Source organism: Pipistrellus hanaki, assembly GCF_964339955.1.
Source record: "Pipistrellus hanaki genome assembly, chromosome: 4".
In the NCBI taxonomy this organism is placed as follows: domain Eukaryota; kingdom Metazoa; phylum Chordata; class Mammalia; order Chiroptera; family Vespertilionidae; genus Pipistrellus; species Pipistrellus hanaki.
The window spans coordinates 72,006,239-72,026,399 of NC_140506.1; the positions used below are offsets into that span (position 1 = coordinate 72,006,239).

General features: G+C 48.2%; 1 protein-coding gene across 17 annotated transcripts in view; it reads left to right on the top strand.

The window, feature by feature from the left end:
• Positions 1-20,161, top strand: part of CUX1 (cut like homeobox 1) — a 351,459-nt gene that overhangs the window by 254,371 nt on the left and 76,927 nt on the right. For 9 of the 17 annotated variants that reach the window (XM_084881496.1, XM_084881502.1, XM_084881504.1 and 6 more), the window contains 2 exons: positions 6,123-6,227; positions 12,400-12,582. In XM_084881496.1, the coding sequence (XP_084737622.1) occupies positions 6,123-6,227; positions 12,400-12,582 (288 nt within the window). Of the gene's footprint in view, positions 1-6,122; positions 6,228-12,393; positions 12,583-20,161 lie in introns of all 17 variants that reach the window. The other 8 variants (XM_084881495.1, XM_084881501.1, XM_084881490.1 and 5 more) reach the window with 1 other exon arrangement.

The window sequence follows — 20,161 nt, forward strand, 5'->3', positions numbered from 1 at the left end:
GGTGCTTAAGTATTTACCTTTACTTACGAAGTTAATCAACTTGGGGCTCTGTTTTCACTCAGCAACACTCCACTTTGCAGAGACCTTAACTCAAAAGTAGTTACTGGAAGGTTCACCTTCTCTGTCACAGGATTGCCATTTGCGTTTCTCAAATTCCCACCCATCCACTCTCCCCAGTCTGGGGGTGCCTCCTCTTTTGATGGCACTGCTTTTTGCAGCAGAAAACCTTATTCTGTGAATGTCAAATGCAATCTCTGAGGCAGTCCCCAGGTACTACAGAAGTTTGGCCAAGTTGATGCAATTCTCAAGGGCTGAGGCCACCCGGGTAGGTCTCAGTCCTAGAAGACAGCAGGCAGGGTGGTAGAGAAAGGTCCCCTCCAAAGAGACACTTGGTTCATTTCCCAACTCAGTACTTCCTGCCTGTGTAGCCTCAAACAAGCCTCCTAGCTACAACTTGCATTTCTCTTCTTTTTTTCTTTATTTTCTTAAGAAAAAATATGAACTTTGAGGACATTATCCTAGAAAGTCATAAAAAGACAAACACTATGATCCCACTTATATGAAATCCCTGAAGTAGTCACATTCACAGAGTTTAGGGCGGTGGGTGCCAGGCCCTGGGGGAGCTTGTGGGGAGTTGTTTGATGGGTGCAGAGTTTCAGTTTGGGAAGATGAAAAGGTAGTAGGATTTGGTTGCCCAACAGTATAAATGTGCTTAACATACTAAACTATATGCTTAACAATGGTTACGATGGTAAATTTCATGTTATCTGTATTTTACCATAATAAAAATTTTAAGAAGTTTTTAAGTGAGAAGAAAGGAAGGAGAGAATGCTAACTAGTACTTCCTTTGCAAGATGGTTTTAAAGATTAAAGGTAAAATGCCTGGGTCAGTAGTAGGCGCTTACATAAAGATTCATCCTATAGTTGCTCAAGAAGCACAGGTTTGGTGGGAGAATTATAAAGTCTGTTCTGGGGAAATCTGAGCATGGTAGGGTGGGGAGAGGCATTGGAGAGCTCTAACCAGCAACTCAGGGTGAGTCACTAGCCCAGAAGAAATCATTGCAGCCTCGGGCTACATTAATAGAAATAGTTTCTAGAATGAAGGAGGTGGTGATTCTACACAACCTGCAACAATTCGTTCATCCCTAGGGAATAAGAATTTATCCTGGAAATCACACTGTAAGGAAAGCAGGTTCATGGAGTTCATTCAGAGTCCCCTTTGGTGGCCAGGACAGGGAAGGGACCCTAACACAAAAGACACCAGGAGGTTTGGGGATTTCCTGATCTTTGGGGAGCAGAAACGACAAAGGGACTCAACACCAAGCTCCAGAGGAATAATTCAGGAATGTGGGATGCGGAAAGATTACACAGGGGAAGGCCTAGTCTGGGGACATGATAAGTTGTGTCCTTGTGGCTCCTCAGGGCTGGCCAGGAGAAAGGTCTGGCTGTTTGATGGCTGAGTTCAGAGGCTGGTGGAAGGGAGTGAGCTCCCTGTCACCAGAATTGTTCAGGCCAATGCTGGCCAACTGTCACTGAGAATATGAGATGGGGCATCAGACAGGGTATGAACGGACAGAAGGATTGAACTAGGAGGCTCAGGGGGTAGACAGGAACGACTCACAAGGAGAAAAACTCCCCAGGGAGGCATGAGGACGCATGCAGGCAGACGAGGAGGGACATGATGAGCCCTGGGCGTTGAGGCCATTCCATAAGCCAGAACCAGAGGCTCAGAGCGGAAGAGTGTGCCTAGAGCAAGGGATCCAGCCCGGAGTGTGGAGGACCTCATCCTGAGCGCAGTGCAGAATCGTGGGTGGAAGTAAGATATCAGATGAATCCTAGAAGGATCACTCTGGCTATCCATTGGAGAGTGAATGGGAGTAGAAAGACCAGCAGCCAGGGGGGCAGTAAGCAGCTGTTGTGATAGGTCAGGGCAAAGAAGACATGGGCCTGTAGTGAGGCGGTCCCAGTGGAGCTGAGTGGAAATGGGCTGGGCAGGAGGAGGTCTACCGAGGGCCACACACCAGCATGGGCACAGCCAGACATCTGGTCCAGCCGCCTTTCCCATCCCCCAGGAGGAGCAGTTTACTAGTTCATTGGCATATAACATTATTTTTGCTCAAGCTCTATAGTCACGGTGCTCTACTGAGACCTGAAGCTCTACTTTATTGATGAAGTGCTCTTGTGTCTTGTGTAGAGAAGTAGAAGAGGGTCCCTACCGACCATCAGTGAGGTCCCGGTCTCATTTGCACCTATTTGTTAAACTTCAAGGCACTTGCATTAATACTGTCGTAATTGGTGGCAATAAAGGTTCAGAACCTTTGAAGCTTAATAGGAAACAAGAAACCACAACTGTGCACTCTCCAACCACATGAAACGCTGTCTGTGGGCCTAGTGACTGGGTCGGCTTCTCTGGCTGCGCCTCCACCCGCCCCTCCTTTCAGAGCAGCCACAGCAGGGCAGGAGGACGTTCTCTCAGCGGGTGCTCCCCCTCCTGCCCACCTGCCTGATGTTAGGGAGGAGATCACCCTAACAGGAGACCCCCAGGTGGTGGTTCAGTTGGGAACCACAGTTTAACTCCATTAAGGAGGAGGAGTCAAGATTGAGAGAAATGCAAAGAGCAAAAAGAACCCAATGCAAGACATGGTATTTTTTTTTTTTTTTTTTTAACCAAATTTTCCTTGTTCTGATGGGGAGTTTGAATCCCAGATCTCCCATTTCCTACCCATGTGGCCTTGAGAAAATCCTCAGTCTCCCAGCACATGCTTCCCCACCTACAGACTGAGGTAATCGCTCACACCTCTGAGAGAGCCCCCACTCATCAAGCCCCCATTCATACAGCAAATACTTGTGAGCACCTGCTGCGAGCAGGCCTTGTTGGAGGTGCTGGTCTCATCTGGGCTCTTTGCCAGTAAGTTAGCCATGTGTGCACCCCTGGTCACTCCTTGGGTCTCCTGGGAACATTGGTTTCTTCATGTGATGAATTGGGCTTCCAGGTCAGGTGGGCCTCAAAGGCCTGGAGAGAGAGAGTCCCTGGGGCCACCCCTGGGGCGGGAGGAGATAGGGAAATTGGCTCCTCTGGCTTTCCTGAAATTGTGATTCAGGCCATGACAAGTAAGGTTTGCAGGTTGGCCTTGGTGCAGTTCCAGCGTTCAGCCTGGCTGACCTGAGAAAGAAATCCAAACCGATACGCACTGAGCCCTGGAAACATGGCAGCAGGTCTGTCCGGGGACTTTGGTTTGGGACACGTGGCAATAAGTTTCTCAGGAGAGCTTCCCGAGCTCTCTCCTATGGAGTCACTACCGTGGGGTCACCTCAGGGCTCTAGCTCCTCTTTTACTTCCAGCATTTACTCTCACTTCTCAGAAAAGTAAAGAAAGGAAGCAATAGCCAGAAAGCGAAATCTCCCGGGAGAGCCGCTCAGGCAAGGCGCTATTCTTATCATGGGGTGGCCACTAAATCACATCCAGGGCTGCCGCCAGCTGCCTGTGGGAGCCCTGGCGTTGGTCCTCAGGCTCTACCTCTGGGGGGACAGGGGAGGAAGGGCCCCACCAGTGGAAACAGAATGGAGTGTCTGTCTGATAGCACCCACATCTCTGTGTCTAGGGTTCTAGATCAGAAAACAGCACCAGAGTTTTCCATCTCCTGCCATTGATTCCAGTTCTAGAAACAACCAGGCCTTATCTGATAGGTCTGTGGACATTGGGAAGATGGGAGACCCCAGAAACAAGTGGCACCACGCTGCTGACCCAGCATAGTACCCCTTTCTGCCTCAGATGCCAAAGATGGGACTAAATTTACAACTACAGAATCTCCCTGTCTCAGCCACTCTCAGTCCTGTTTTATTTTCAATTGCTCAGTTTTGTCCATGTTTGGCTACACAAACCACCTCAATTAATTTTTATTGTTGTTTTGTTTTTTATGTACTTAAGGTATAAAGCCTAAATAAATAATATATATCCTAAACAATCACAAAGCTGCAGTGGAGTAACCAGGCCCCAAGCCAAATGTGATTAGTGGATGTGACCGGCATGGAAAGGTCACAGAGCCACTCTGTACATGAACTTGGAAACGGAATAAAGTACAGCAACTCTGGAGAAATTATGCAAACTGAGGGTGAAATCATTAACAGCTAGATCCCTGTCCTGTGAGCCACTGGCCTTTGATGAGACAGCACTCTGCTCCGAGCAGCTAAATGCTTGCGTGAGATCCTGGTCGGCGGCTCCTGCCCAGGCTGCCGAGCCCCGGTGGTTCCGGAGCCAGCGTTGCCATGCAGGGTGGGCAGTGATGCTGCTGCTCCCTTCTACCAGCACACCTCCTCCACCTGGCGAAGAAATCGGTTTCCTAGGCAGAGAGACTAGAACTGTGTCAAAATGCACCTTATTCCTGGAAAGGCATGGAGACATTATGCCCAAGTTTAGCTAACTAGAAAGCGACGAGTAAACTTTCCGTAATAGGACATCAGAAGAAACTTGGAGTGGCACAATGAGATACCACCTTGGGGGAATCTCTCACTGAGAAGACTTTCCTGCAGTTAGCATAAACTAGAAACCACCTTGCCATCTTCGCCACACGGTCACATTGCCGCCTCTCCTGGCGGGCGCTTCTACAGGCTCTGGAGCGGAGAGCGAGGGAGGCGGCTCCCGAGCACAGACAGGCCCGGCCAGGCGCTGGGCGAATTCGATTGAATGCAATTCCAAGAGTTCAGGGAGAGGCAGGGCAGGCGGCCATCAGCACCACCCTGGCAGAAGTAACTGCTCTTGGGAATATCCTAATTTGTCTGTAGGCAGAGCAGATAGATTTGTGCTGCCGTCACATGATGGGATAAAGCTGCCAGCCCGTTCTTATTCAGCAAGATTGATCAGCAAGTGCTGGGGCAGGCTAACTTCTTGTTTCTCTTTTTCAGTCTTTCCTAGCAATTAGTAGACACAGAATGTCACACCACAAAATGAGGAAAACACATGAAATAGCCCTGCTCAGCCAGGCTTTTCTCGTTAATCTTTTCTATTAGCAGAATGTAAGCCTGGTAGAAAGAATGAGCACGGTGTTTCTCAGCCTGCGTGTCCAATGTGAATCAGCTACCATTTCTCACCCACCTTGGAGTTTCATCTCATTGTAATTGTAAAATCAAGACAAGCCCATTAATAAAACCTTTCTGAATGAGCTCTGTGTACCGTGCACTTCTGCAGATGTTAATCCTTGCGAGGTCTCTGAGAGCGTGGTGGCGTTTCAATTTTGGAGGTTGGAAGGTGGAAGCTTAGTTAGGTAACTGGCCCTGGTCCCTCTCTCCCCAAATGCCCAACCTCTGCCCCCTGCACCACAGTGCCCTCTCCTGTGACAGACACCAGGTGACCCTGTATTCTTGCCCTTCAGTGGGAAATCCTGATTGGCTGTCCAGTGGCATTGATTTCCTTGGCTGGGAATTACATGCAAATGATAGAAGTGTTGACTCATTTCTCTTTGGACCTCCTTCCTGTAGTCAGCTCTGTTCCTCACCACCCCCAGTGAGCCTGGGCCACTTCCTGCCTCTGGCCCCAATCAGCGTGCTGGCTGGAAAGGCGGCATCGGCATTAGAAAACTTTGTCGGGTGAAGGGTTAAATGTGTTGGAATAAGCCTGGCCCTCACAAAAGAAGTGGCATTTACACCCTGTACATTTATGGAAATACTTGCCGAAGGAAAACAACCACAACATTGTGCGTGTTTTTAGGAAGAGAATGGCCAGAGTGTCTTTAATTCACTGTTTACCCGTGAGAATTACTCCCAGGAGTAATCCTGCAATAAAATCTTCTTGGTCTATGAGAAGAGAAAGAAATTGAATCAAAAGACTCCATTTCCTCTTGTATTTATTCAGTCTGGGAAATTCAGTGGGCCGGAGCATTACTATCAGCAGGGGATTCCTTGCTCCTAGCGTTAAATTACTGTCATAATCGCTCAATTATTTCTTCCTTGTACTGTTTAAAATAAAAATCCATCACATTCTATGTTTTTTTCCAGCATTTATTAGGTTGAGTGTTTAGGAAAATCAATTACAGTCAGTCAGGCATGAATTGATGAATGTTCTTGTAATAATTGTCAGTTGTTAAACTGAATGTACTTTCTCTTCTCACCCTTTTCATTTCCTTCAGAGGGCAGAGGTGGCTCAGAGAGAGGCGGAGACCTTAAGAGAGCAGCTCTCGTCAGCCAACCACTCTCTCCAGCTGGCCTCGCAGATCCAGAAGGCGCCGGACGTGGTGGGTAGCCGGGCCCTGTGGGGACTCTGTCTGCCTGGCATCTGTACCTCTGTTACAGCTGCTTTCTTCCTCTGCTTTTTAACATCCCTTTTTGGACTGTTTTAAGTAACACTGCTGCCTAGGTGGGGAATGCTTTTAACAATTTGGGGATGGAACTTGTTATAGAGTCGAAGGAAGTTTTGCTGATTCTGCGTTGATGCTCTGTGGTCAGCGTGACGCCCGCCCAGCGTGGAGGTGGAGACAGATCCCGTCACCAAAGGGAACGTTTTCCCAGCGAGGCTTGTGGGGTGGCGGCTGGCAGATGGGTGGAGATCTGAAACTGGAGCTTTGCCAAAAAATTGGCAGTTTGATCTTCTGAGTGAGAAAATTACTTAACTCCTCTGAGACCTGAAGAGTGAGAAAAATTTCACGGTGAGCTGGGAAAGCCAAGGAGATAATAAGGTAACACCCACTCTGAGTCAAATCCCCCAAATCTTGCCGGAAGTGTAGGCATTCAGGAAGGGTAAGGCTCTCATCCCAGTGCTTTCGCCTCTTGGTTTTTCTAATATTGATAAAAATTTCTCTTAGCTGGAACTTTCCCAGCTTGATCGAGGCGGCTTATAGCTATAAGATTCCAGAGTCTTTCCTTCAGTGCTGAGCAGTTATATGGAGCAGCATCTAGTAAAGGCCTGGATGTAGGAGCCACGCCCCTGGGTTCAGACCCCACCTCTGTGACTCTGGACAATTCATTTACCTCCATGAGTCTCAATTTCATCATCTGTAAAATGGGTTTTACAAGGGTTTCAGAAACCTGAGCAAAGCACAAACTGGCACATAATAAGTCCTCAGTAAACCTTAGCAATTACTTTTATGTGGTTGGCATCATTATCTGTGATTCAGGAGCCCTGGTCTTGAAGCTCAGTTGTGTCACTTTTGTACACACCTGGGGAGTTAAACTTCCTAGCCCTCAGTGTTATTCCTCAGGAATGAATCTAAAGCAGAGTTTTAGTGCAGGACCTCTTTTCAGAATGGATTTTTGTTTTCTTTCTTGAACATTCAATAAAACATGATTTAAGTATCTCAGAGTAGGGAGAAAAGTTCTTCAATTTAGGGACCATTACATCCTTCATGCTTCATGGATTCTGTTTCTAATTTTACCTGAAATGGCCCTCGGCTTGTTAACATCCCCTCCTCCATGTTTACGTGGACTGGCCCCAGTGTCACAGAGAGGAAGCCCTGGAAGACGGAGTCAGTGTGGCTTCTTCTGGCCTGCATAGTGAATGCTGGTCCTCAGGAGAATGCCGTCCGTCCCAATGTGTCCACACAGGGCTCCTGAGCTCAGTGCCTTGATTGAAAGCTTTTCTGGCACCATTCTGGGCTGTAGCAACCAAAACATTTCAGAAGGGAATGGATGTTTTTGCAGGTAGAGTAAGTTGTGGATCCTAGGGGTGCTTAAACACTTCATCATCGGCTAAGTGCCGTGTTTACATGGCACAGGTTCAGTCTTCCAGGAGCGGCCCTGCCAGGCTCCCTCGGGTGTGCATTCCCACAGTCAGCTTAGCCAGCCAGGGAGCAGGCACCGGAAACTGGGCCAGTGGGGGAATGTCTGTTGGGCTTGGCTGGCAGGACTCAGAAGAGAAACAGTAGAGTCTATAGATCTAGCAAAGGCCCAAACCGATCTGCTGGGTGTCGTACCGGAATTGCCAGTTTGTGAAGGTGAGCCACCACTCAGAGTACCTGCTCTGCGTGAGGGGCCCTGCTGGGGCTTTGTGCGGTTGCTTCATTGCTACCTCGTGACACGGGTCTTTTGAGGCAGGTTTTAGTGTCCTCATACCACAGGGATGGGAACTGAGAGGCTCAGAGGAGTTAAGTCATTTGCCAAAGATCACCCAGCTAGAAAATGATCAAACTGGCATTTGATCATAAGTTTGTCCTCCAAAGACTACTCTTTTCCCTACATACAGTATCCCAGTATACTTGCAGGTCCTTTGTCGGGTAGTTACAAGACAGATATTATTTGTTCACCTTCTTAAACCTAAGCAAACCATAATATTAGGAAGTATACCTGTCTGTCTCTCAGGTGAGAGACACACACTGCATAGACCCAGCCTACTTCAGCGGCTTGGTGTTGGCAGGAATGGAGGTGGCAGTGAGAGAGAAGCAGCCTTCTCTCATCTTTCCTGCTGGAGCAAATAGAGCTATGATCAGCCTCAACTCCAAGGATCTGTCTCGCAGGCTAGGGTCCTAGGTGCACCATCATTTCACAATTCGGTTTTCCTCAATTGAGTAGCGCTCCTGCATCTCATTCACGTTTAATATGAAAACGGCTGCAAGATAAAAGATGATTATCTAGCTTATTTCAACCTCGATGTTCTAATCTCAGTAGGAGGACTCACTAGACAGTTGCACAACTTGTGATATTTCACACAAGCAGGTTGGGGGAGAGGAGGCAAATGGGTTCAAAGGGATAAAACTTAATGGACTAGTGCGTCAGTAACTTCTGTTTTCTTGTTAATTTTTCCCTTTGGAAATACCACTCCACCCCACCTACCCACACACACACACTATCATCATCTTAAGCCCTTCCTTTTTTTATAATGTCCTTAGACTCTACAGAGTATTCCCACATATTCTCTCATGGCTCCTGAGCCATCAGTGCCCTCCATACCTGAGACCCAGCCCCCATGAGGAATGTAGGGGCCCTCACAGGTCTTGGAAGCCTGGGGTCATGGGACTACCTCTGCAGGGACAGACTCTCATGACTTCACTCTGGTGCCCACAGGGACCTCTTGTCACTCTTGTCACACACAGGTCCTTTAGAGGCTACAGTCCAAGCCAGCGTTCTGACCCCAAACCCTACCAGAATCACCAGGGAGTCCCAGGCCCTACCTCAGACCCTCTGAACCATGGTTTCCAGGGTGGGGCCCAGAATCCATATGTTTTCTAAAGCCCCCAAGTGGTTCAGGTGCAGCTGGTTAGAGGCCTATATGGACATGAGGGGACCTGTGGTCCTGGGCCTCCTCAAATCCTCTCAGTAATTATCTCAGCAGCATCCGAGCCGCCTGGCACCAACCTCTCTATGGCTGAAAAGGCACCCTCCTCTCAGCCCCCTTCACCCCGTCATACAACCTCCTTTCTAGCTCCGTCCTCAGACTGAGAGGCCCCAGCTCTGTCATCAGGCACAGGCCTCTCCACCTGCAGCTGTGGATCATTTCCCGCAACCTTGTTGATTTCTTTCTTAGTTTCCCATGTGTCTTCACAGTGAGACAATAAGGATGTCCTAGTATGTGAGAGGAGAGTGAGCCACATTTGGGCTTGGAATAGGGTGATCTTTTCTATCTGATTTCCAAGGCCTTACTGCTTTAGAGCATATCACCTCATCTCATTTAGTTTATGCAAGACACAATGGTTTTTGCTGTTATAAATGAGGAATCTGTGGCCCAGGTTCCTGAGTTAGTTCACAGAGTCACACAGTCAGCTTGTGGCCAGGCCACACTGGGCCTCCGGAGTTTAGCAGATGGTCCTCTGGGACTGTTTATGCCAGGTTCCCATCCTGCACCCACGTTCAACACCGTTTTTTTTACAGATACAGGCTGGGGCAAAAGTAGGTTTACAGTTGTTCATGTGGAAAATAATGAGTATAAACTCCGTGTTTCATACATTCACAACTGTAAACCTACTTTTGCCCACCCTGTATTGTTTGAACCTCTTGCCCCTAATATAGTAACTTGCCTGTTGGAAAGCCCAGATCACCTTTTGGCTTGTTTTACAGACTCTTCTCCTAAGAGCATTTAAACAGTTTTTATGCTGGCATCCCTCAGGTTAGAAAATTGATAAATAAGTTAAATTAGATAACACGGTTCATTCTACCCACCCTGAGGCCAACCTCCCTGAATGTCACTCCCCTCACCAGTCCAGGCAGCTCTGGCACCCGCTGATTCTCCCAGGCAGAATCACCAGCATGCCCTTTTCTGAACTGGCCTCTAAGCATCAGTCCCTCCTTGTGCCAGCTTCATGCCCTTTCCAACCTCTGTGCCCACCTGTGGCATCTCCTCTGGAATGGAGCCCCTCTTCCTTCTGATGAGATCCACCAGCCCTTTCCCACTGTGCCCTTCTCTCCCTCCTTGGGGTTCACCTCCGCATGCTTCTTTCACTGTTCTAGGTGCTTACTAACCCCTGGCACTGCCAGAGGACTCATCTTAGGCCTCTGACCTTGACCTGTCCAGTGTGATCAAGGGTGGTGCTCCCCTAGCTCTGTGGTAAAGGAGAGTTTTGTTTTTATTTTTTAATTTCCAATTGATAGTATGCAAATCAAAGAAACAGGAAAGAATCTTTTCTTTGCACATAAAACTTTACATTCTTAAATGGTAGGGGCCTTAGTTTGCCAGGAGGGAGATGTACAAAATTATTTCCCCGGGGTGACTCACTGTCCCCAAATGTGAAAACCCTGTAACAAGCACATCGTGCATAGAGTGGCATGGCTGTCCCTGCCACCTGGGGCTGCAGCTGCCGTTCCTTTTCTTTTTTCTTTTTTTTTTCTTTTTTTAATCCTCACCCGAGGATATTTTTCTATTGATTTTTCTTAGAGAGCAGGAAAGACAGAGAAATATTGATGTGAGAGAAACACATCAATTGGTTATCTCCTGCATGAGCCCTGACCAGGGCCCTGGCCTTCAACTGAGGTATATGCCCTTGCTCGGAATTGAATCTGGGAACCTTCGGACCACAGGCCGACACTCTATCCACTGAGCCAAACAGGCTAGGGCGCAGCTGCTGTTTTCTACTCCAGTATAGGCAGGATCAAGGAGTGAAGTGAGCCCAGGCCTGGTATCTCGGTTGGTTAGAGCTCTGTCTCAATATGCCCAGGTTGCAGGTTCAGTCCCTAGTCAGGGACATGTAGCAGATGACAGCAAGGATGATGGCATTCATTCTACACTGCAGTGTGAGCTGCCCTGAGTCTCTGCTGTCACATACAGATTTATCCTCCCCATTCCCGTGGCCATGCCCCAAAGTATATCCACCCTGCAAAAAAGCTTCCAGAATCATTCAGGAGCCATCATTACTTTGGTCCTTAGGAAGTGGAAGTACAGATTTAATTTTTTCTTTTTTTTAATATCTTTTCCCTGTTTTACATATTTTTCACAATGAACAAATTGGAGAAGGAGGTAAGTTTTTAAAAAAAAAAATAAATCATCATACCCTAGCCAGTTTGGCTCAGTGGATAGAATGTCAGCATGCAGACCAAAGGGTCCTGAGTTCAGTTCCAGAAGGGCACATACCTTAGTTGCAGGCTCCTCCCTGGCCCCGGCCCTTGTCGGTGCTTGTGCAGGAGGCAACCAGTTGATGTGTTTCTCTCATATCAATATTTCTCTGTCTTTCTCTCTCTCTCTTCTACTTCTTCTTTAAAAAATCAATGAAAAAATATCCTCAGGTGAGGATTAAAAAAAAAAAATCAATCATCATAAGAATTTATAAGCAAAGGAGCCCCAAATGTGCATCTTCCACATCTCTTAAGTCTTATTAAAATGCTGACTCTAAAATTCAATTTGTCAAACAGCATAGCATCTAGATAGCTCTGTGAGGAACCGAAAGACATTGAGTCCGTCTGGGGGGAGAAGATCTGAATGTTTTGGAGCATTCCAGAGCCTCCCCATTGTCATTCCCCTGGCTGAAGCACTCATCCCCAGCCACCAGCAGGGCCCTTCCTGTTGCCTCCTTTAGATCTTTGCACAGGTATCACCATCTCATAAGGCTTTTACTGACCATCTTAATAAAATCCCAGCGGCCTCTCTCAAGTCTGACCCTATGGCCTCTTTTTGCTTCAGCTTTTCTTTGGCGCTTTATGCTGCTAATAAATTCATTTAGTGCACTCACCCCACCCACCCACCCACCGACTAGAAGCCCCGTGAAGAAAGGGATGTCCACCGTTTGTCCACTGCTCTGTGCCTGATACTCATAAATGCTGTTGAATGGACAAACCCGATGGATGGCAGCTCATCATGAGGATGGAAGGGTGGTGTGGGAAAAGCAGTCAGTAGGTCCTTCCAAGCAGGGGCAAGAGGTAACGTCTTACCATGAGCTCACCGTCCACATCCTCTCATCTGCCTGTTTGCCGCCGTTGCCAGCACAGCTAACCCCGCACCAGCCTGAGCTGGTGCAGTTTTGTCATTTCCTTTCTCCTTCCCAGGAGCAGGCCATAGAGGTGCTGACCCGCTCCAGCCTCGAAGTTGAGTTGGCCGCCAAAGAGCGGGAAATCGCCCAGCTAGTGGAGGACGTGCAGAGACTGCAGGCTAGCCTCACCAAGCTGCGGGAGAACTCCGCCAGCCAGATCTCCCAGCTCGAGCAGCAGCTGAGTGCCAAGAACAGCACACTCAAAGTAAGGGCACCATGGGGGCTTGCGGGCAAGGGAGGGCTGGGTGTGCACGTTCGTACCCTTTGCCTTCCTCCGCACACGGCCCTGGAGGCAGCTTGGGATTGGCCTGCACGGTGGTTCTGGCTTCCCACCACCTGAGAGCTCTTCATGGATGCTTCTGCCCAGCATCTGGGACACCCAATGGGTTTAGTGACCATGGCAGGAGGCCTTGTCTCAGAAGCTGCCTTCTTGGCCCTGCCTTGATCACACAGGTATTCTTATTTTAATGGTCTGCAAAGGCAATGGTTAAAATTCTATCTCTTTTAAAAGCAAAAGTGACTGCGTGGATATTTCTTAGTCTGAGCTCCAACCATCAACAAGCTTTTTCCTCCAGTCAGAACAGAATGACAAGGCATGAGGCGCCCTGGGGCACCTCAGTCAGAAGCATGGGTGTCTAAATTCCATCAGAGTTCTTTTTTGGAAAGCATCACATCGGAATTGCCAACAAATATGGCAACCTTGAACCTCTGTGGGCTTTGAACCCCCTCTGCCAGCTCCAGCCTGGGCAGCACCTTCAGCACTTGGTAGAAACCCCATCCTCAGTGCCCTCCCACCCACGGCACCACTTCTCCACCTGAGGGCTGCAGCTGGCAGTGCTGCACCTGGAGGCTCTGCGTGCTTCTTGGGGGGGATAAGAGTGGCTGTCAAGTTCACAGGCCGTCTGCATAAACATGCCGTTAGTCAGCTCCGCTGGGCTGCCCAGGCACACTGAAATGTGAGCTCTGCCTGTGCCCAGATGAAATGAAAGCAAGGGGTTTCCTGAGCCCCTTGGGCCATACTCTCAAGCTGCAAAATCATTTTCTATCCCTCAGGCCTGGGCTGTACCACAGCAGCCCAAAATGTGTTACTCCAGTGCAGCTCACACAGTTGGCCTCTTTCCTCCCAGGCAGAATCCCAGCAGCCCAGACAAAAGCTAGATCCTCATGGGATTTCTCATAACTTTGTGTCCCAAATGCAGAACCTGGAATCTTTTTCATTATATTGAAATATATATACTTTCCGTAAGCTATTTCCTATCATTTGAAGTTACTTAGTGTAATTTGAAGATGGTCCAGGAACCCTAGATTCCTTGCATGTCAGAGCCAGAGAGCCTCCTCAGAGTATCTTACCAGCACAGGCTCAGCCCCTGCTCCCAGGCCAGACATTCCTCCTCCCCACTCTGCTGTCCCTCCACGGGGCCCACTTGGGCCTCCTCCTGTCCCCACTCAGCATCCGTTTGTGGGATGCATGATCAAATGAATGAATGAATGAATGAATGAATGAATGAATGAATACCAAGTATAATCGTTGTATGCTAAATATGGTGGATCAAGCTTTAATTATAAAAATGTCAGGACAACTTTTTCTTATATAGAGTAATTCTGGAATGTAGTCATGGCCATCTTGATTTTTTTCCATTGAAAGTTTTCTTCTTGACTCATGACCATGTTTCTGACCCAGAGTTAAGTTCCCAACAAGTCTATCCTCATGGCAACTCGCTGGTACTGGCAGAGCCCACAGCCAAGAAACTGCCAGGTGCCTGGGCTCCTTGGAGTAGATAACCCTGTGACTGGGAAGATGTCTGAGACCTAGTCACATTTGTCATCAACCTTGGCGTTTATTTCTTCGTTGTGTCTTTTTCTCTCATCGGCCTGCTCAGTGAGTACTAGTGCTCATTTTTTATTTCTAGATTAAATCTAATTTTCTCGTTACAGCCATTTCTATCCCTAGCATTGGCATTATTATTAGATAATTTGCCTTTCTCTCCTCTGTTACCATTAAAGGGTTTGATTCAAATGCATTCTGCATTGGGCTTCGTAAGAGGGAGGCTGTAGACCTCGCATTTTTTATTCTAGAGCAATTTCTTCTAAACCAGTTAAGGTTTAATGTTTGCCTTCACAAAAAATGAAACACAGTTTTCACAAATGAATGTTCTTTATCCATATCTTGGGGGAAATCTTTAATACTGTGCAGTTAATGAAACAATTCGGCAATACTTCTTCCAAAATTATTGCTCCCTTATCTTCATCTGATCTAATAATCAAAGCATATCCTCTAGTAACAAGACCTCTCTGGTTTTAATTATCTTAACCCCTTCTCGCCAGGAGTGAAGGCCTCCCCAGTATCGAACTGCACACAAAAGGCATTAGCCTTCCCCTAAGGAGTAAGGTTAATTGAATGAGATACCTTCCCAGGGCTCTTTCCCCCCCTAATGTGTATAATTTATAGTCTCAAATCTAAACTGCAGGGTCTAAGCAGTGGTACAATTATTAGGAAAATATTTTATGAATGAGGCCTATCAAATTGACAGTCTGATGCTTTTGCAACAGGGGTCTGTGACCCCCGCGGTGGCGGCCTCAAGAAGCAGCAGCAAGCTGTCCTGAACTTCCTGGGGCTCTCCTCTCTTACTCCTCCCCACACCCTTCCTTTCCCCCTCCCCACCCCCCAGCCCTTTCTTTCTTGGTCCATGTTGTCCAGCTTTGGGGACACTGTGTGGCGCTCAAATTGGGATCAGTTTGAGGATGCGGCAGCTTCCAGCCACCTCAGCATCTTGGAGTTGTGGGTGCTTTGCCATGAACATTAACAATGGCCTTTGAGGCAAATGCTAATGACAGTCACGGGTGGGATGGGGGAGGTTGGTCTCACAAGGGCAGACGGCATAAGGGCAGAATCTTTAGACTACTGAGATTATGAGAGTCGTCTCTCTGCCGGCACACTCTGTGGTGCTCTCTGTAATGGAATGGTTCTGGGGGCTAATTGGTCACCTGCTCTAGCACCTTGAAGCTCACAATCTCTATGAATGAGATTTCTTCCCTTCACTTAGACAACTGATTTGTCATGTGTTGAGGCTCACTTGACAGTTGGATGTTTACCAGTCTCTCCCTCCCCGTGTTTTGCCTTTTCAAGCCAAGTTCACCATAAACGTATCACTCTCCATATACAGTGGTGCGTCCTCCAGCCTTCAAATAGACATGGAAATGGACTCAGAAGCAGGAGATGTTTCCTTCTGCCTTGCCTACCAGTGCTCAAGTACAGTGCTACTTGTAACATACAATTCTGTTTTCGTAATTAATGAAATAACCCATTAATTTTTGATAATTCTATTCTGTGGTCTTCTGTTGGGATACTTTAAAACAGAGTCAGTATAGCCCTGGACGGTGTGCTCCATGGTAAGAGCATCAGAATGTGTGCACACCAGAGGGTCAAGGGTTCAATTCAGATCAAGGGCACATACCGAGGTTGCAGGTTCATTCCCCGTCCCCAGGGCATGTGCGGGAAGCAACGGTTAATGTGCCTCTCCCTTCCACTCTGTAGAGGATCGGTAGAAAAAATATTCTCACTCCTTGGGTGAAGACAAAAATAAAATAATTTTTTTAAGTAGAGGCAATATAATTAGGCAGTCACCTACATTATTCTCACTATAGCACCGAAAACATTGCTACCAAAAGCTTCCATTTAAAATTACATTTATAAGAAAAGATAGCTAAAAGGATGCCATTCTCCCATAGGGAGAAATTACATCTTTGGGCAGGTGTATTACAGTGACCTGCAGGACTGTCTCTAAGCTGTGCATACCTCCCCAACCCTCTGGGCCCCTCACCCCACCTCCTGACGTGCTGGTGGTCCTCTTGAGCCACTGTAGAGCATGCTGTGTCCCTTAGGAGGTTGGGATGGGAACAAAAGACTACTTCTCTACAGTCATTCTATGCCTTTAATTCTGAACGCTGCCTCTTTGGTTACATAAGTTTCCTCACCAGGCAGTGTGTTGACTCTGCATAAAGGCTGCCCTCTATGTTTTAACAAGCATCTTAGCAACAGTGCAGTGTATAAAGCTCTAACTTCCACATCCCATTTGACACTCACAGGCAAGCGGTCATGATGATCGCTGCTTTGTGGAGGTCACTAGGGTTAGGAGAGGCCAGGCCCTGCAGTTTCTAGCCCGGCTCTGTATATGGGAGACCCACTTGTGCCTCCACTGCACCCACCCACCACCATAGAGAGACTTGCCCTGGGCGGCAGGAGCATCTGCATCCTGAAAGCAGAGGAGCCTAGGACCGACCTCCCAGAGCCTTGCCCTGGTTGGGTCTTGAAGGCACTGTGAGCAGATTGGAGGAAAAGTCAGTGAGCTTTCCATGGGGAGGAGGAAGGCAAAGATGGCACCACTCAGAGAGAGCAGTGGTGAGGCCCGGGGGAAGCAGTCTCCAGAAACCAGAAGGGCTGTGCTAGGATCGACATGGGCTGGAGGTTTCAGTGGTGTCCTGTAAATCGCTGTGAGCCAGAGGGTGTTACTGGAGATGCATCAGGGAGCTCATGGTGGGAATCTACAATGAATCCTCTTACAAAGATGCATGTGCTCTCGTCACTTGGTGAGTAAATCCAGATGTTTCACTTGCATAGTCCCCAGCTTGCAGCACCCTTAGCTGACCATGACTACAATGTCCAGATGGCCTGTATAGTGCCAGGCCCGTCCTGCTGTGTGATGACACCATTCCGCCCTGTACCTGGGTCACACCTCGGTCACAGCTTGAGGAAGTTGGAGGTGACCTGTGACCGGGTTACCATAGAAGGACTCCTCTTTTATCCAGAGCCACCCTTCTCCCGCCTGCAGCAGGCGCTCCAGCATAACTGTCACTCTCCCCGCCAACCCCCTTTCTGGCTACAGTCTCCTCTTTTCGTCTCGAATTCTCAGCATCCATGTGTGCACAGCACCCACCCAGCCATCCCTGGGCTTCTCCCCCTTGCCCAGCATCTGTAGATCCTACCTCTCACCAAAGAACAGTGGGGACTGGAGGGGGTCCCCGTTTAGGTGAAAAGGAGACACACACTACCTAGTCCTGGACCCCAGAAAATCTGATCAACCCCAGGAGCTCTGCCTCAAACTCCTGCCCTGGGCCAGGGAACCCAGTCACACTTGATCACCTCTGACCGGTGGCCCCTCAGCCCAGGGTTCCAGGTGAGTGAGTACCAGGCATATCACCTGAACTGCCAGTCTTCAAACAGCACTGCTAAGAGCCTGGCTCCGATCATCCTGGAGGAAGAAGGTGGAGCTGTCTGCAGACTACACCATAGTCACCTCTCTGGCCCACAGTCTATTTCATTGCAAAGAGGGGTTGCTGTCTTGACCCCTCGCTGTGCAGCCTGGAAGATGAGGCCTTCCCCAGGTTCTTTGTATTTGTGTCCCGTGCCAGGGGCCTCTTAAGTTGGTAGCCCAGAGTGTGGAAAGCCTTGTGGTACAACTAAGACAGATACCGTTTATAAGTGCCTAATTTGCTACACACCAAAATACTTTGCATTTTAATTAAATTGTCTTATATTTGAGTCTTAGCCAGGAATTTAAGAACTTTCTAGAGCGCCCTCTCCCCTACAGGAAGCCCATGCCATTGTCTCCCCTTTTCCTTCCCCCACAGGCCTTCATCTCCTAAACTCGAAGGAAACCCACAAGATTTGCAACCAGGGGAGCAATGAGCAGCACTGCTCATCCTGGCCCCTAAACCCCTTTCTCTGACTTCCCATTGAACCAAAGCAACCCAGCCTAGGCTCTCCTGTTACTTCTGTGTCCTTCTTCATTTCACTGTCCCAAGTGTGTTCGCTGCGGCCAGTACAGTCACAGCTCAGCCAGGCTGGAACTGAGCTAGCAACCTGTTTCTGTCATGTGGCCATTTCTCGCCTGTCTGTATAAAGCCCGTGTGTGTTGCTCAGATAAGTACCTTTTCAGGAAGATAATCTGGCTTCCAAAGTCTGCATTCATGGAACTGGATGTGGGCTGCCTTTCCTGCCATCAGCATTTAGGAGCCAGAACTGCTCCGGGCACCTGTGTTCCTCCCCCATGGGTCTGCCACAGAACAATGGGGACATTGAGAGATGACACTGGGATGTGGAGGACGTCATAAACAGAGCTCCTGGATTCAGAACCACACAGCCTCTTCAGAAACAATTTAGTCACATTCAAGGGTAAAGTAATAATAGCTAGGGTAACAATAACTGCCATTGCCAAGTGCTTTTCCATGTGCCAAGCACTGCACTAAGCACTTAATACGCATTATTTCATTGAAGCCTCACAGAAGCACGGTGCTGTGTGCATCACTGCCCCCATTTATGAACAAACTGAAGTCTAGAGAAGTTAAGTGTCTTGTGAAGGTCTCCCTGCATCTGCGAGGTGCCGCCCAGCCTGTGAGGCTCAGCACGGCTTTGCAGCCGGCACTGCCTGGCCTCAGCACACCAGCCTTTCACTTCCTCCCCGAGTTGCTACAAGCGAACAGGGCGGCCTCCGCTCTGATGAGGACTGATTGTAGAACTCAGTCATTATTTCTCTTCCTTCGGTCAGACAGACAGATGCCTCTGCAGGGTGTTGCAACAATTAAGTAGATGCAGAACCAAGCATAGAATTGGGCCTACCTGGTGAGCATTAGCGATTCTGAGAGAGGAATCTTTGTCCAACGAGAACGGCAGACTAAAGCACGTGTTGCCCTTTCCAAATTGAGTCTTGGAAGTAGACTTTCCAGGTACTCAACAAGGAGTTTCTGGTCAAAGAACTGAGATGAGGACATTTTGTCTTTTTTTCCATGATGGGCATTTACAGTGTCAGAGGCCCGTGCTCAGCCCCAACCTATGCTTTCTGGCACTCTGTGGAGAATTCTGTGAGGATAGGCTGAAGTTCTCACAGGTCCGGACAAGCTTGGTCAGACCTCCATCCATTTGCCCAACGAGCAGAGACATCGTCAGTTTTATAGGCGTGGTCTTGGGTTCCTAATTAAAGTGGTGGCAGAAATTTCAGTGGAAGCTGTTTAGTTCTCAGTGAATGCTTATACCCAACCAAATTACAGACTCCAGTCCTAGAGTCTTCTGATCGGGGCCAACCTCAGGTCTGCAAAAAAAGACCTGCAGTTGTGCTCTCAGAAAAAATAGACTGGGACTTGGCAATGGTAATGGTCCCACATCCAAGGCCCACCGTGCCAACATTTGCACCAGGTCCTTGCCTTTGCACCCCTTAGCTAAACCCTTTAAGGTCATTGCTGCTATCCCATTCTACAGACCAGAAGTTTATTAACATGTCAAGGTCACCGAAATTGCAAGAGGCAGAACTGGCTCCAGGTTCACTGACATGCTGGGTTCTGAGGTGCTCCATGTTTTCCCCTCTCGCTTCCTTTCTTTCTCCTGATCTCTGAACATGACCAAGTTTTATGTGTATCATATCCAGCGTCAGTGAATTCCTCAATCTGAAAAGTGTTTCTGTATCCCAGCAGCACCGGATAATCTTTTGTTTGGGAGGGTTGGCACATTAGTGCTTCCTGCTATTCCACCATAAAGAGAAGAATGAAGTAATCATTTTTTCATGAGCACCTTCTGAGAATCTTTTGTCAGAAAATGAGTGCATGCTACCCCCTGCTTGATTATGGCTGAGAAACCATTATAAACATAACGTTGGCAAGAGGTCTTATAAAGGAACTAGGGCAGCACAATTTTACGCAATGGAAAATACACCAAACTGCCAGTAAATGCAGTAGAAAAATGGACTAAATGACTTTTGTTTACAGAACACCTGAATTCTTGAAACAGCGAGCAG